Raw genomic sequence first — 13,658 nt, forward strand, 5'->3', positions numbered from 1 at the left:
CAGAAGGATTACATCCAGTGCAAACGAAGTTGGATGCTTTGAGGAAAATTAAGGGCGGTTCCTTCCAAGAAAGGCTTGACAGATTTCTGTTTCACTATCGAAGGACACCTGTCTCATCAACTGGTCAAGCTCCTGGTACGACGATGTTCAACAGAGTCATGAGAAGTAGGTTGGACCTGTTGAAACCGGGTCAACATCTGGCGACGGATCCCGATCTCAAACCCAAGTTTGCACCTGAGGATAAGGTATGGTGCAGAAACTACGCAAGTGGCCCAAGGTGGATCCCAGGAACGGTCTCCGCTTCAAGGGGTAGGGTCATGTCGGAAGTGAGTACTCCTTCGGGTCACGTGGTTCGGCATCGCGACCAATTGCGTCAACGGCGTTCGGTGTGACCTTCGCGTTCAGCTGGTTCCGAGATGTTCCAGCAGCCCAATAAATCAGAGGGGCCCGATCAGACGGAGAATACCGAGTCCATCAGAAATGAACCGACGAATTCAAGGAATCCTCAAGCTGTTGATTCATCACCTCTTCATCTGAGGCGATCTCAACGTCGCAGGCGACCACCTGAAAGACTAGGTGTGTAGTGAGTTACGTAACTGAACTCGTGCATTGTAGTGCAGACTTTCTTTTAGAAGGGAAGGTGTTATATATGTGTTATATTTATATGTATGACTTGGCAACAGCGCACAGCGCGAGCTTCAATGAGCGCGCGCCGTTCGATTGCTGTGGGATTCGAGTTCTAGCGGCCATGGCGGTCGGTTGTGTTTCTCCGTAGCTATTGTACTAATGTTGGAATAAAGCGTATTTATGCTATTGTGTAATTCTGAATGCTCCTTCAGTCTGACTCTTATAAATGTCTAGTGAGAGACATTTCAGTTTGCAATGGTCTTTCAGTTTTAAAGCGCAAATGCGAGTCACGCACACACTATTGCCGTTTAAAAAAAAGTCGCCACTGGAAGCAGTAGAAATTATTGTAGTCGATCGTCATTGCGTCAAATCCCGATGTTTCGTGAAAAAAAAAATTCATTCCGGGAGTAAAAAGTGCATTTCCCCCGAATTACGAATGCTAATTTAGAAACTTTGGCGAATAACGAGCGTTAAACCGCCAATTTCGCTAACGTCGTATTGATTCTTTCGAAATTCTCTCCCATTTTGCAACAATTTCTTTCCGAGTATGAAAAAAATTGAAGTATAGAAAACCTATAGAAAATTTTTAGCGCATTTGAAGTGCTGCGGTTCCAGACAGCCAATAGTGTCTCAGTAGGCAAAAATCATCTTAGACCGGTGCGAAAAATTTTATGACAGCCACTCTTTCAAACAAGGTGTCAAAAGCCTGAAACAACAAAAAACAAGCTGATGAAAAGATGTTTGATAACAAAAGACAGTGTAGTTGTTTTATTTTGAAAAGGGGTGAGGGTTAACGAAAATATTCTTGTTAATTTCTCTGCTCCAATTTATAAATATCTGCTCCGAATCCTATATTTTGCTGCTCCGGATCGTGAATTTGCTGCTCCGAAATGAACTTTTGTCACTTCACCCCCCCCCCCCCCTGAGATAGTGACCGCTGTGTAATTCCATATCACTTAAGTGGCATGCGGTACATTCGTAGATCACTGAAGTTGTCCTCGGCATATCTACAGATCACTTGAGTGACCTGCAGTGCTCTCCCATATCACCTAATTAAGTGGTCCCCACTCTTCTAAAGGTTGAATATCCTTGATCTACTTCAGCGTTTCCCAAAGTGGACAATATCTCCCTCTCGGGGTGGGGGAGCGATAATAGTGACAGATACAATATGGCATAGTTCAGGAAAGGGGGCGATGAGCAGAAAATATTTTCTGGGCAAGGGGCGATGAACAAAAAAATGTTTGAGAAACTGTGATCTACATCATAATGTACTGTAATTCACAAGTCCATTCGACGAGAGACTCGCAGTAACACCGAACGTGTCCAAATGCGTATGTGCGAGGTAATTTCTCTAGGTGGGGGATATGCTGACATCGCCAAACGCCAGGGTTGATTAACGACTAGTTGAAGATTCTGCTTTTATTTTTTTGTCATGGTGGCTCGAACAGTCACCGTAAAAAATTTTGGCGCCAAAAACCATCAGTAGCAACCCTTTTTTTTTTACTTTATAACAACACAAATACGCATTCAGACAAGTTCGGTGTTCCTGCGCGAGCCCCGTCTGAATCAGACGGGGCAAATACAGATCATTGTCATGTGCAGTGGCGTATTTACGGGGTTGGGGGGGGGGGCTAGCCAGGCAGCGGTAAGTTTGGGGAAAGGTTGCAAAATTTGTATACACCTCGTCCAGACAGCAAGGGAGTAGGCCAGTGGGTGACCTGTAGAGTTTGTCAGTTTTCGTGTTTACACACGAATGAGCAAAAGAGCGACCTACAGAGCCGAACCAGGTTAGTGAGTAACCTAGAACATACACAAACATGCAAGTGACAAAAAGAGTGATCAAGAGCTTGTGAATGGCCAAAACAATGACCTAGAGCACCTTCAATTATATGTGAATGACCAAAAGAATAACGTAGAGCAGTGGTTCTCAACCTTTTTTTTGACTCGCGGAGCCCTTTTCAGTAAAAAAAATTCTATGGTGGAGCCCGTATATAGGCTAATTTTTTCATTACTCATCAAAGTTACTGATTTAACGTGTAAATGATAAAAAGAGTGACATAAAGCAAGGAACCACGTCAGTGAGCAACCGAAAGTGTGACCTAGAGCGTGTGCAAGTTTGTGAATGATTAAAACAAAGACAGGTGTACAGGAGTGTAGCGGGAGGCGAATTCGGTGAAAGTGAAGTCAACAAAATTAGAAATTCAGGACTAGAATGGGAGAAGGGCGGAAAAAACCATATATGCACTTTTGGTTACTCATCAGGCCCGTAATTAGGCTGGTGCAACCGAGCCGGTATCCGAGCTGAATGAAGGGGGGGGGGGGGCCCAAACCCTCTTTTTTATGAGCATGACGCTTTCAAGAGAGCCCTAAGGAAAAGTCTGTCCCGAGAAGGCATGCTACGGCCCTGTCACTCATCAATACATGTATCATAAGCATCAGGACACGACCTCCTAGGTGGTCGTGATCAGGGCCGCAACTAGAGGGGTAGCAGGCGAGTCTGATGCCCAGCTCGCTAGACTAAAGGGGGTGCAAATTTCACCCTTCAACCTCACCTCTAATAATTAGTGTTGCGCCAAAATGCGTGCTTGCCCCGGCTGACCAAGCATCTAGTAGCCCTGAAGAAGATTAAAGCCAAAATAAAATATTACGTATCAATTTCTCGTTAATCTGTTCATTTTTATAACGTTTCGAAAAGGTCGTAAAACACGCGTCATAATCGTCGTATGAAAAGAAATTCTACAAATCGATTCATCGCAGTTGTCCTTGAAATTGCACAATCGCTGAAGTTATCGCCGCGCGTGTGAATTTGTGCAGTCCTCTGTAGCTGTCGAATATAACGATAGGAAAAGGAACACACATCGTTTACAAGCGACAGCAATTCCTTCCCCCGGAACGCCCGAAAGGATAAAGAAGCAAGATGGCCGTCGCTCCCCGTTTGTTGTTAGCGCTGGTGTTTGTTCTGTGGACAGGTGAGACGACGTTGGGCCAACTGTTTCTTGGCCCGTGTCCAAATCCTCCGAAGTATTTGCCTGATGTCGATCTCGCAAAGGTAAATGTTACGCGATTTAAATAGTTTTGCAGCTCTTTCCCAATTTTTGCTTCATTTTCATGACCACTGATTCCAGGGCTATGAAAGTGAGGGCTGTCTCATCCCTTCAAAGTTGCTCTCGTGGTCTTGGCTCAGTGGGCGTGGTCGCGGATCAAGTGCGTGACGTCACTGCTCTAATACTTTTTCACTAAAACAACATTGAAATACATCAGGTTAGTCAATATAGTTATAAACCGGTTCTGTCAGGGCGTTGACGTCAGCTGGTACCAAAGCTGCATTAACTTTCAAGCGGCTTTGGCTAGTACCGACTGAAACAGCCCTTATTTTATAGCCCTGACGGATTCCTCAAGTTTGCTGCCTCTCCGAACTTGGCGTGATGAGCAACAGTGACCTCAGGCAGTGGAGCCGGGGGTTGACGGTATTTTTAGCATGGGTTCGAATACCCCGTAATCAATTCAGAAATTAAAATTCATTACATGAAGTTCAAGACATGCACCCACAGATCTAAAACACTTCCGACGCCCTTGACCTTGGCTCCTCCTGTGAATATGCCTCCGTCTCCATAAGTCACTCTCTAGGTCACTTCCGTACTTAACATACTCTCTAGGTCATTTTCGTACTTGCATACTCTGGGTCACTTCCGTACTTACACACACTCTTAGGTCACTTCCGTACTTACACACACTCTTAGGTCACTTCCGTACTTACACACACTCTTAGGTCACTTCCGTACTTACACACACTCTTAGGTCACTTCCGTACTTACGCACTCTCCAGGTTATAGGTTCTCAACGTTTCCCACTCGCGGCACCCCTTTCCCTAATCGACGTTTATCCGCGGCTCCCCAGACCAGTTTAACAATGAATCTCGTCTGAAAACCGTTGTCACGCCGCAGCTCCGCGGTGTCCCTGACAAATGTTTGCGGTACACAATTTGAGAAACCCTGCTCTAGGTCATGCTTTTTGTTTCTCTTTTCATAGTCTTTTCAACACTCCCATAGTCACAAACTCCCTAGGTCAAGTTTTTGGTCACTCACTTACTTGGTTCCTCATATCCTAGTCGGATATAACGATAGAAAAAAAAATTATTTTACAGTCATTTAAAGCCGACAACATTCATTTCTGCAAACGTTCGAAAGAATAAAGTAATAAGACGTCACTGTCAGTGCAGCCCGTTTGGTGTTAGCACAGGTGTTTGCTTTGTGACAGGTGAAACGGCGTTGGTCCAACTGTTCCTTGGCCTGTGTCCAAATCCTCCGAAGTACGTACTTGCATATAACGTGGTACTCGCAAAGGTAAAATAATTAAATGCATATGTTTATCAGTGTAACATGTTATGTGGAGTTATGGTTTGGCCGCTCTTGTCTAGGCTGACCATATTCCCTCGAGAGAAATACGGGGCATTGGGATTCCAAATACGGGACCGCCAATTATCGCCAAAACCAAACAAAGTTGCCAAATATTGTTGAAATTACGGAAAAATCACAGTGGCTGGAAATGATGCATCGCTGCAAATTGCAGTGGATTAAAATGTATTCCACGAAAAACAAACGTTCAAGGCAAATGTGGGAGATTAATATTCCCATATATAGTTGTAATTATCGTAATATAATTTATGAGTTGAAAAATAATGTCAATCTTTGACTTCAATAAAGAATAAAAATTCAAGTAGGCTTCGCGTAAAATACGGTAAAAACCGGGACACTTTTGCCAAAAAGTCGGGACGGTCAAAAAAACAGAAAATACCGGGACTGTCCCAGGAAATACGGGACGTATGATCACCCTACTCTTGTCCAATTCTAGCATAATTTTCATGACCACTCATTACTCAAATTCTCTCCGAACTTGGCATACGATGACCTTAGTTTCTCCTGTAAATACAGGGTGTTCTGTTGTTAATGGACCGACAAACTCAGAGGGTTGTTAGTAGGCATCAAGGGGAACAAAAATTGCAATGGAACATGGTGTCGCAAACCACGTTGAGAGGGTGAAAAACGCATGCAGACTCTGCCTGTCCATAGAAGACGAAAGGTGGATGCCTATTGATCGCTGAATGGGTTTGTGGGTTCGCTCACCATATCTGATGTAAGCAGTGTCGTATTGAGGTAGGATCACGTACTGAGGACGACGTAAATTAGCACGTCGCTAATTTACGTCGACCGCAGCGCTTGATCCTGCCCATGGTCATTCTTTTGGTCATTCACATGCTTGCACATTGTTTTGGTCACTCTTCTGTTCGATCGCCGACCTTGTGACTCGCTCTCTAGGTCACACTTTCTCCTGATCACTGACTAAGGTTGGTCTCCAGGCACAGGAGGTTGGCTTCACCGCCTGTGGCCTATACGGATTATGTCGTTCTTCTCCCATTAAATTAATCTTCTTGAGCACTGATTCCTCGAATTTGCCGCCCTGGACTATGTTTAGCCCACTAAGTCCACCTCCCTCTGCCCCTTCCCTAAATACTTCTCTGCTTGATGTCTGAATTCAGTCTATCGAAATGTAATGTTGCTTGGATTAAATGAATATGTTATGGAATCATGATGTGAATGCAATCCCCACCTCCAGAATTATTCATGATTTTCTTATTCCCCCCCCCCCCCCAACAGTATTCGGGCCGATGGCATTTGGCTGCGACACTACGGGACGCCGTCGAATTGGACTGCGCAACAGTGGACTACCTTCACGACGTCGAAAAGAACGAGCTGGTAGTGGACTATTCGAAACCTATGCAGTGAGTTTTGTTTTTTGTTCTCAAACGCATCTCACTTTGTGAAAAAAGCGTACCATCAAACAGTTTTTAAAAGATCTCATAACTTTTACTTGCAGTTATATGGGAAAGAAAGGACGGCTCGTGCCCAAAAAGTCCGGTGGATTCTCGCTATACTTTGACGACTGTACGTATGTACAATACAGCTATACTGTATATGATAGGGTTCCAGCCCGTTATATTATTTCCATTCTTACTAATTTTACACTACAAGCGTACTTTGGTGGGGACCCTAGAACACTTAAGGCCCCAAAGATCCCGGAATGTGACGCTGTTGTGGTCGAGTGGGCATAGTGACGGACTTGCCTCGTGAGGACCCGAAACCGACCATAACCTCGCCGTGTCCCCATAGGGGATATAACCTGAAGCTGGTCACCCAGAGGGTTTCGACGTGGTGGAAGAGAGATGCGACGCCCGGTGCACTAAGCACCGAAAGACCACCAGCGAGCAAGAAGACACAAAATTGAGGTTACATTGGGCAGATGCTTACAAAGATACGCACGTTACTAGCGGGCCTCGAAGGGGGGGGGAGGAGACAACGAATAACTATAGACATATATATACACAAGAGAGACGACATTGTTTGTTGACAGCAAAGCGAATCAAGCAACTTCATTGTCTGTGAGAAGCTGCACACAGCCTCGTGAGGACACGGTTCCGAACCCCACCGGCGCCACAGTGGTGATAGGCTGAAGTTGGTTTTTGTGGCTGTCAAGTCGAATAAGAGAGAATCTGCAGAGAGTCTGCAGAGAGAAACAGGTTTACACAACGGTATAAATCAATCAATATATTCAATCATTACACTTCAATAACAATTCGAAATACAGATGACAGCAGTGAGACATAACACTAGGTACGCATCCAGGCTGTTGGGTACACGCACTGTTCTAGACGCTGCCACTAAGTTGGGCTGGAAGAGATTTCGTCGATGTCTGGGTCACCCAGAGTTCTGGGTGTTCATTCATTCAGGGTCCCGAGATTTGGCCATAGAATGATACACAAATTTAAAATGTAAAGCAATCGTTTTGTACCAAGGGCGTAGCGAGTGGGGAGGGACTTGGGGGTCTGGTCCCCCCCCCCCCCCGAAATGTGAGAAAATGACCGAAAAAAGGGAAAAAGATGGCCAAATCCATTGTTCTGTCACTTTGGTCCCCCCCCCCCCCCAAAATGAAAGTGGTCCCCCCCCGAACGAAATTTTTGGCTACGCCCCTGTTTTGTACCTTCAACGTAACGTTGATGGGCAATGGTCTGATGTGAAACTACTCTCTTAGAAGTTTTTCCATACTTTTCACATAACGTGATCTCGAGAGCAAAGAAATGCGCAGGAGGACTGCGTATGAAAGAAATGCGCAGAAAGAAATGCGTATCCATATAAACAGGCCTACTTGAGAAGCGTGACTATTCCTAGCAAGACTGATAAAGGGTATCTATTTCTTGAAATGCGGAGGATGCTTGCGTATCTCTAGAAATGCGCCAGAAGCTTGTATCAAAGGCTTGCGTATCCATGAAAGAATTCAAGAAGCGTGCTTATTTGTGAAAATGCTCATCTCCGGGAAATACGCGCTAGGAATGCGCAAGAGTCTTACGTATCCCTAGAAAAAACTCCGATCCTGAAATGCGCAGGAGAAGATTGCTTATCTCCTAGAAAACTCAGTAAGTGCGCCTTGCGTATTTCTTGGAAAAACTCGGGAAGCGTTTCTATGCATACGCATATACATATATCATAGTAGCGCAAACTCTGGCCGGTGAGCCAATTAGGGCCCCCGGAATTTGTATAAGGGTGCTCAAAGATATACGCTTGATAGTTTTGGCGTTGTAAATTTGGTGATATTAGTACAGTGAAACCCCGCTACAACAACACTCGATATAACGATAAATCCCTCTACAGCGATATTTTTTCAAGTCTTGTTTGGAAATGTAAACCCTAATGTTAAACTGCTGCCTCTAGATAATCCCTCCACACTGCAACGATATTTTTCCTCGTTCCGCAGAGTATCGTTATATCGGGGTTTCGATCTGTATTATAAACAGGTTGCTCTGAAATAAACTGTTGGTTTTTTAAAATGGAATAGCTAGCAAACGGTGGCGGTGTTATCGAAGTCATTATTGGAAGAGATTAGTGTGTGGGGTCTGTAACTTTTCTGTTAGCACCCACACACACTTCCTGACGTCATTCTACGATGTCCCCGACAGATGGCGCTGCATGTATGGCGAGGAGTTGGGGGTATAAATTGGCCACGGTATTCGTCGGATTTCCACCATTTCTTAGCTATGCCATTTTTTTCTAATAAACCGTCAGCAGCTCATTTTTAGACAACCTCCTACATTTATGTCGTGAATTGCAGCTGTCCTAAAGAGGAACCAGTACGTCCTGTACACGGATTATGCCAACGTGACTGTACAGTATACATGCCTGCCTGGAGTTCGTTTCGCCACTGGTGAGTGTGATGGCTAGGTTATTATATATGTGGTAGTTTATCATAATCATACACTGTATGTTCTTTGTGTACGATTTTCCATGTTCTCGTACTTCCTAATTTCTTTTACATGAACTGCTGAAAATAGAGGACGTGTTTGTCCTCGTCAGAGATCCACATGCTAGTGGCAGCATGCACGAGCTGAGTCGAAATTTCCGACTGACCGAGGTCATACCGGAGAAGTATTGCAAGGACCTCATTACCGTCAAGCAATCCAATTGCGGGAGCGTCACCCGATAATGTACGATGTCGCCAATAAAACATATTTTGGCGTATTTCGGTGTCTTTTCTTGGAACTAAATTTTATGTTCTTGTGTAAAATGAATTTTCGTACAAATGTACAATGAAGGACCAAACATATCGCGCTTCTCACACCTCTTTTGAAATAATAGGAACGAAGCATTCCTGAAGGATGGACTACAATTGTCTCCCCCGTTCCAGCAGTTCCGTCTTAACGCATGGGCCCACCCGGGCACGGCCCGTAGGCCTCAAGAGAAGAGGGGCCCTCAGAAAAACGAGAAGTAGTTGAATTTTTCGAGAATTTTCCAGGTAGGGCCTCAGAAAAATGCTTTTAAGACGGCCCTGCTTTTTGGACCCGATTTCCGTCAGTGCCGTCTCAGCACATGGAGTGGGGGGGGGGGGGGGGCTCGTCTTGATGAGTTCTGGTTACAAGTTACAAACATGTAAATTGGTAGGTGGGTATTTTCTTTTTTTTCAATATGGTCCAGGTTTTTGATCACCAGCTTATGTCTCTTCGTTGAGACAGAGCGGCGGGCCATATTCTGGTTAGGAGGAGGTAGGTGGTAGTGGAGGGCCTCAGCAAAATCCCTTTGCCCGGAAGAGGGTGGCAATAATGCTCTTAAAGGTGCCTACACACGTAACAGCAAGCTTGACAAGCATGATGTGCAAACATGCTTGAGCGTGTGAAGGTGACATTTTGCGCAAACATCGTGATTGCATTGGCTGTTCGTGAAGGGGAGAGTGCGCGCAGCCACGCGCGTGCCCTTGAAACTTTCAAGACATTAATTCTTCAAATGGATTTAACACCATTGAAGTTCTTTTCTTGTTTTTTAATGAGTTTGATGCAGTGGCGTCGGAGCCGGGGGTGCTGTGGGTGCTCGAGCCCCCACGGAAGTTTGTAGAACGGGTCCGAGCACCCACAGAATTGATTCAAAAATCGAAATTTCCTTAATAAATCTCCAGACGGGCACCCGCAGGCTCGAAACACTTCCGACGCCCCTGGTTTGATGAATTATGAAAGAAATATTTTCGGATGCACTGATAAAAAAAAAGTTTCGCGTAAAATACGGGGCACATGGTCAAGGTTCGGTGACGCTTTCCATGGAGAGAGATCTGTATTCTTCTTTCCTTTGTGCGCTTTCCGTCGTGCGCCGATATGAGATACCCTTTAAGTCGGGTTTTCCTAGGAGCAGGTTTTCTGTGCCGCGTGCAACGTGAATCGCCCAGCGCGACACGTCGTCCATTCACCAATAAGAAAAAGCGCATGACTGTTCTCCTACAGAGCGCAATACGGCTTTACGTCAGGCGTGAATGGTGGACTGCTCCTGGAGGACGGCTCCTGGATCGGTGAAACGCGTCTTCGCTGCGCGTTTCACCGATCTTCTCTTCATTTTTGTTGCGTTTTCTTTCCCTTCATTTCAAACCGGACCATGCAGGCGACAGAGTAGCTGATGCCAGGGCCATATACTATATATAATATAACCACCTTCTGATCTGATGTGCCCCGCTAGGAAAACACAAACCCGTAGCGTGATTATATAACTGTTGCTGCCGACGCGAAATTATACTGTTCGGTTCACGCGGCGCAAAACATCTATTCCTAGGAAAACTCGGCTTACGTAGTAGAAATACGAGAGAAGGGAGAAAGCACGGATATTCCATCGTGCGCCGTTTAAGCCGCACTGAAAACTACACCCAGGGTACTGATGCTGCTATTTATGTTCTACCTTTTAAATCTGTTGTATCTTTTACATAATAGGTTGCAATATGTTTGAATGATATATATACTGTATAGATATATATACCGTATATACTCGTGTATAAGCTTTCGTTACATTCGCAGCTGAAAATCTCTGCTTAGGCTCTATTCACCGCTGAAGATCTCTGCATCGGCTTTATTCGCAGCTGAAGATGCCTGTACCTCCGCTCCATTCGGAGCCGAATATTTCTGCCTCCACTCATTTCACAGTTTAAGATGTCTGTCTCAGCTTCTTTCCCAGCTGAATAATTCTGCCTCTGCTCCATTCGCGGCTGAAGATATTCACCTCTGCTCCATTCGCGGCTGAAGATATTCACCTCTGCTCCATTGGCAGTAGCTGAAGATGTCCTTTACTCAGGAACGAATAATATTGGAAAATTTTCCTGTCCCGTAAAATACGGGACGATCCAACGAACTTACACGATTCGCTTCTCCCGACACATCGACCTGGATCCGCACCTGGAGGTGCCCCATAAAGCCGCGCAGGTCGTACGGCCAAAGAACCGTTCCTAGTTAAGAATACCGATTATGCTTTCTTTTCTGAATTGTTTCCAACTCTGCTTCAACATTACAAGAGGGTGTCAAAATGCTTGCTTGACAGCTGACTAAACCTCTAGTTGTGTCCCCGGGTATACAATGGTCTTAAGGTGGCCTTGATGTACAAATGAGTATGGGCAGAAAAGAGAAAGGAATCTCTGCCCGTGCGGGATCTATTTTTGGGGCCACCGATGACGTTTCTCAACTCAACAATCTTTTTTTATCTTCCAACTCGGATTTGGCCCCCTTTCCTAGAGAGGTGCCCCATGTGGCTGCACAGATCGCACGGCCTCTGTGGGGGGCTGAAAGGCTTCAGCCTAGTTTCTTATAATTTTTGTTTTTTTCATACTACAAATTCTTTACCGAGGGACCAGTGAAAAATCTGGCCTCTTAGGCCCCAACAAAGATGGGGCCAGATCAGCCCAGTGTCCCCTGCTGCAGGACGTGGGTGCGATAAATACATCCGGTCTTCCCGCTAGGCCAGTACGTCCTATAGATATTGTATCTAGGATGTAATGAGTCCCGTATATGCCGGTTGACTCGAAACCTTACGCCGTCCGCCAATAGCATTTTTTTTTTGCCTTGTAGCATTTGCAGCGAATTCACAATGGCACTAACAATTTTGAGGGAATTAAAATTAATTTAATACTCTACAATACACTGGTGTAAGAAATTAAGAGAATTTGCAGACTTGGTCGATTATCTCTAGAACTACTGTACCGATTTTAATGAAATTTGATATGCACATACATTGATGCAATACAAAACAAATAACCATTTAATAATTGTAATACACAAGCATGATCGTGCATAACACTCGTTGGAGTCGGAAGGTATGAAACAGCGGTTGCAGAATAAACAAAACAATGGGTTAATAGATGGGTTATTAGTTATAATGTTTGTTACAGTTAGTTGTAGCTTGTTACAGATATACAGGTCTCGCAGCGTGATTTCATACTTGAAATAAGGCAGTTTATCATTTCCTGTGGCAATTGGTCCCACTCGTTCAGCAACGCTGTATTCATTCCCTGGATGGTTCCCGGAGGGGGGTTGCGAGTTGCAATTGCCCTCCCCAGACATGCTCTATAGGGGGTAAGGTCTGGAGATCTAGCTGGCCAATCCATCCGGCGAATATCCTCACTCTCTAGAAAATCTTCGAGCAGAAGAGCTCCATGTGGCCTCGCGTTATCGTCCATTAAAATGAACTCAGGGCCAACTGCACCCCTGAAAAGGCGAACATAGGGCTTCAAGACCTCACACCAGTCACAGTGCCTCTTTCAAAGATATGGAGAGGTGTGCGGCCATCCAACATGATGCCTGCCCAGACCATTTAACCTCCTCCGCCATAATGGTCGATTTCGCGGACATTGGAGGGTAGGTAGCGAGCGGGTCCCTGGTTATCTACATATGAACGTACAGCGAGAATCGGTGCTTTGGCTGAACCGGGACTCATTAGTGAAGAGAACGGTTGCCCACATTGATCCATACTCCAATCTCTATGCTCTCTGCACCATGATAAACGGATTCTCCTGTCCGTAGAAGTGAGTGGGACGCAAACAGCAGGTCTTCTTGCAAACAACCCTCTCTCATGAAGTCTTTTGGAAACAGTCACCCTTGATACACGGATTCCTGTGGCTGCATACAAGTCACGAGAGAGCTGAGAAGCTGTAGCACTCCTGTTACGCCTCGCTATAATCGACAAATGGCGATCTTCTCTGGCCGTCGTGGCTCTTGGACGACGCTGGGCGTTAAATTGAACTCTCTACAAATCTGGACTTGAGATTGGCCTGCTTCTAGCCTCCCCCACTATTCGCCACCTCATTCCATCATCTAAACGTTGGTGGTTTCTCATTTTTACTATTATAATTTGAAATTAACCGATTGCTGCAAAATAACACCAAGAAATTCGCCGAGGTGTGCTAGCGAACGAAATGCGTCTTAACTTACGCGCGGTTATAAAGCCTGTTTCTCTACTGGCTCCGCCTACACACACGTGTACGCTTACGTATTTGACGTACAAGATTTGCATTTTTGTCTAGAAGCAGTGGTTTTACATTCAGTTCAGTTCTTTTCATGAAATTCGATAAAATATGCAAATTTTCTTAATTTATTTCACCAGTGTATAATATAGCCGCCCTGATCTGATTCGACACGCTAGGAAAACACAAACGCGTTGCGTAATTATGTAACACGTTTCTGCTGG

General features: G+C 45.1%; 1 protein-coding gene across 1 annotated transcript; it reads left to right on the forward strand.

Moving 5' to 3' along the window:
• Window positions 1-3,476: 3,476 nt before the first annotated feature.
• LOC149070909 (uncharacterized) lies at window positions 3,477-9,194 on the forward strand. Its single transcript, XM_089248711.1, has 5 exons — window positions 3,477-3,676; window positions 6,282-6,406; window positions 6,502-6,569; window positions 8,788-8,880; window positions 9,008-9,194. The coding sequence occupies exons 1-5, from the start codon at window positions 3,545-3,547 to the stop codon at window positions 9,157-9,159; spliced, it is 570 nt and encodes a 189-aa protein (XP_089104837.1). The 5' UTR covers window positions 3,477-3,544; the 3' UTR covers window positions 9,160-9,194.
• The last annotated feature ends 4,464 nt before the right edge of the window (window positions 9,195-13,658 follow it).

The sequence above is a fragment of the Pholcus phalangioides genome, unplaced genomic scaffold (assembly GCF_987345545.1).
Source record: "Pholcus phalangioides strain wild (caught in Gottingen) unplaced genomic scaffold, Ppha-v1.0 ptg000020l_1, whole genome shotgun sequence".
NCBI lineage: Eukaryota > Metazoa > Arthropoda > Arachnida > Araneae > Pholcidae > Pholcus > Pholcus phalangioides.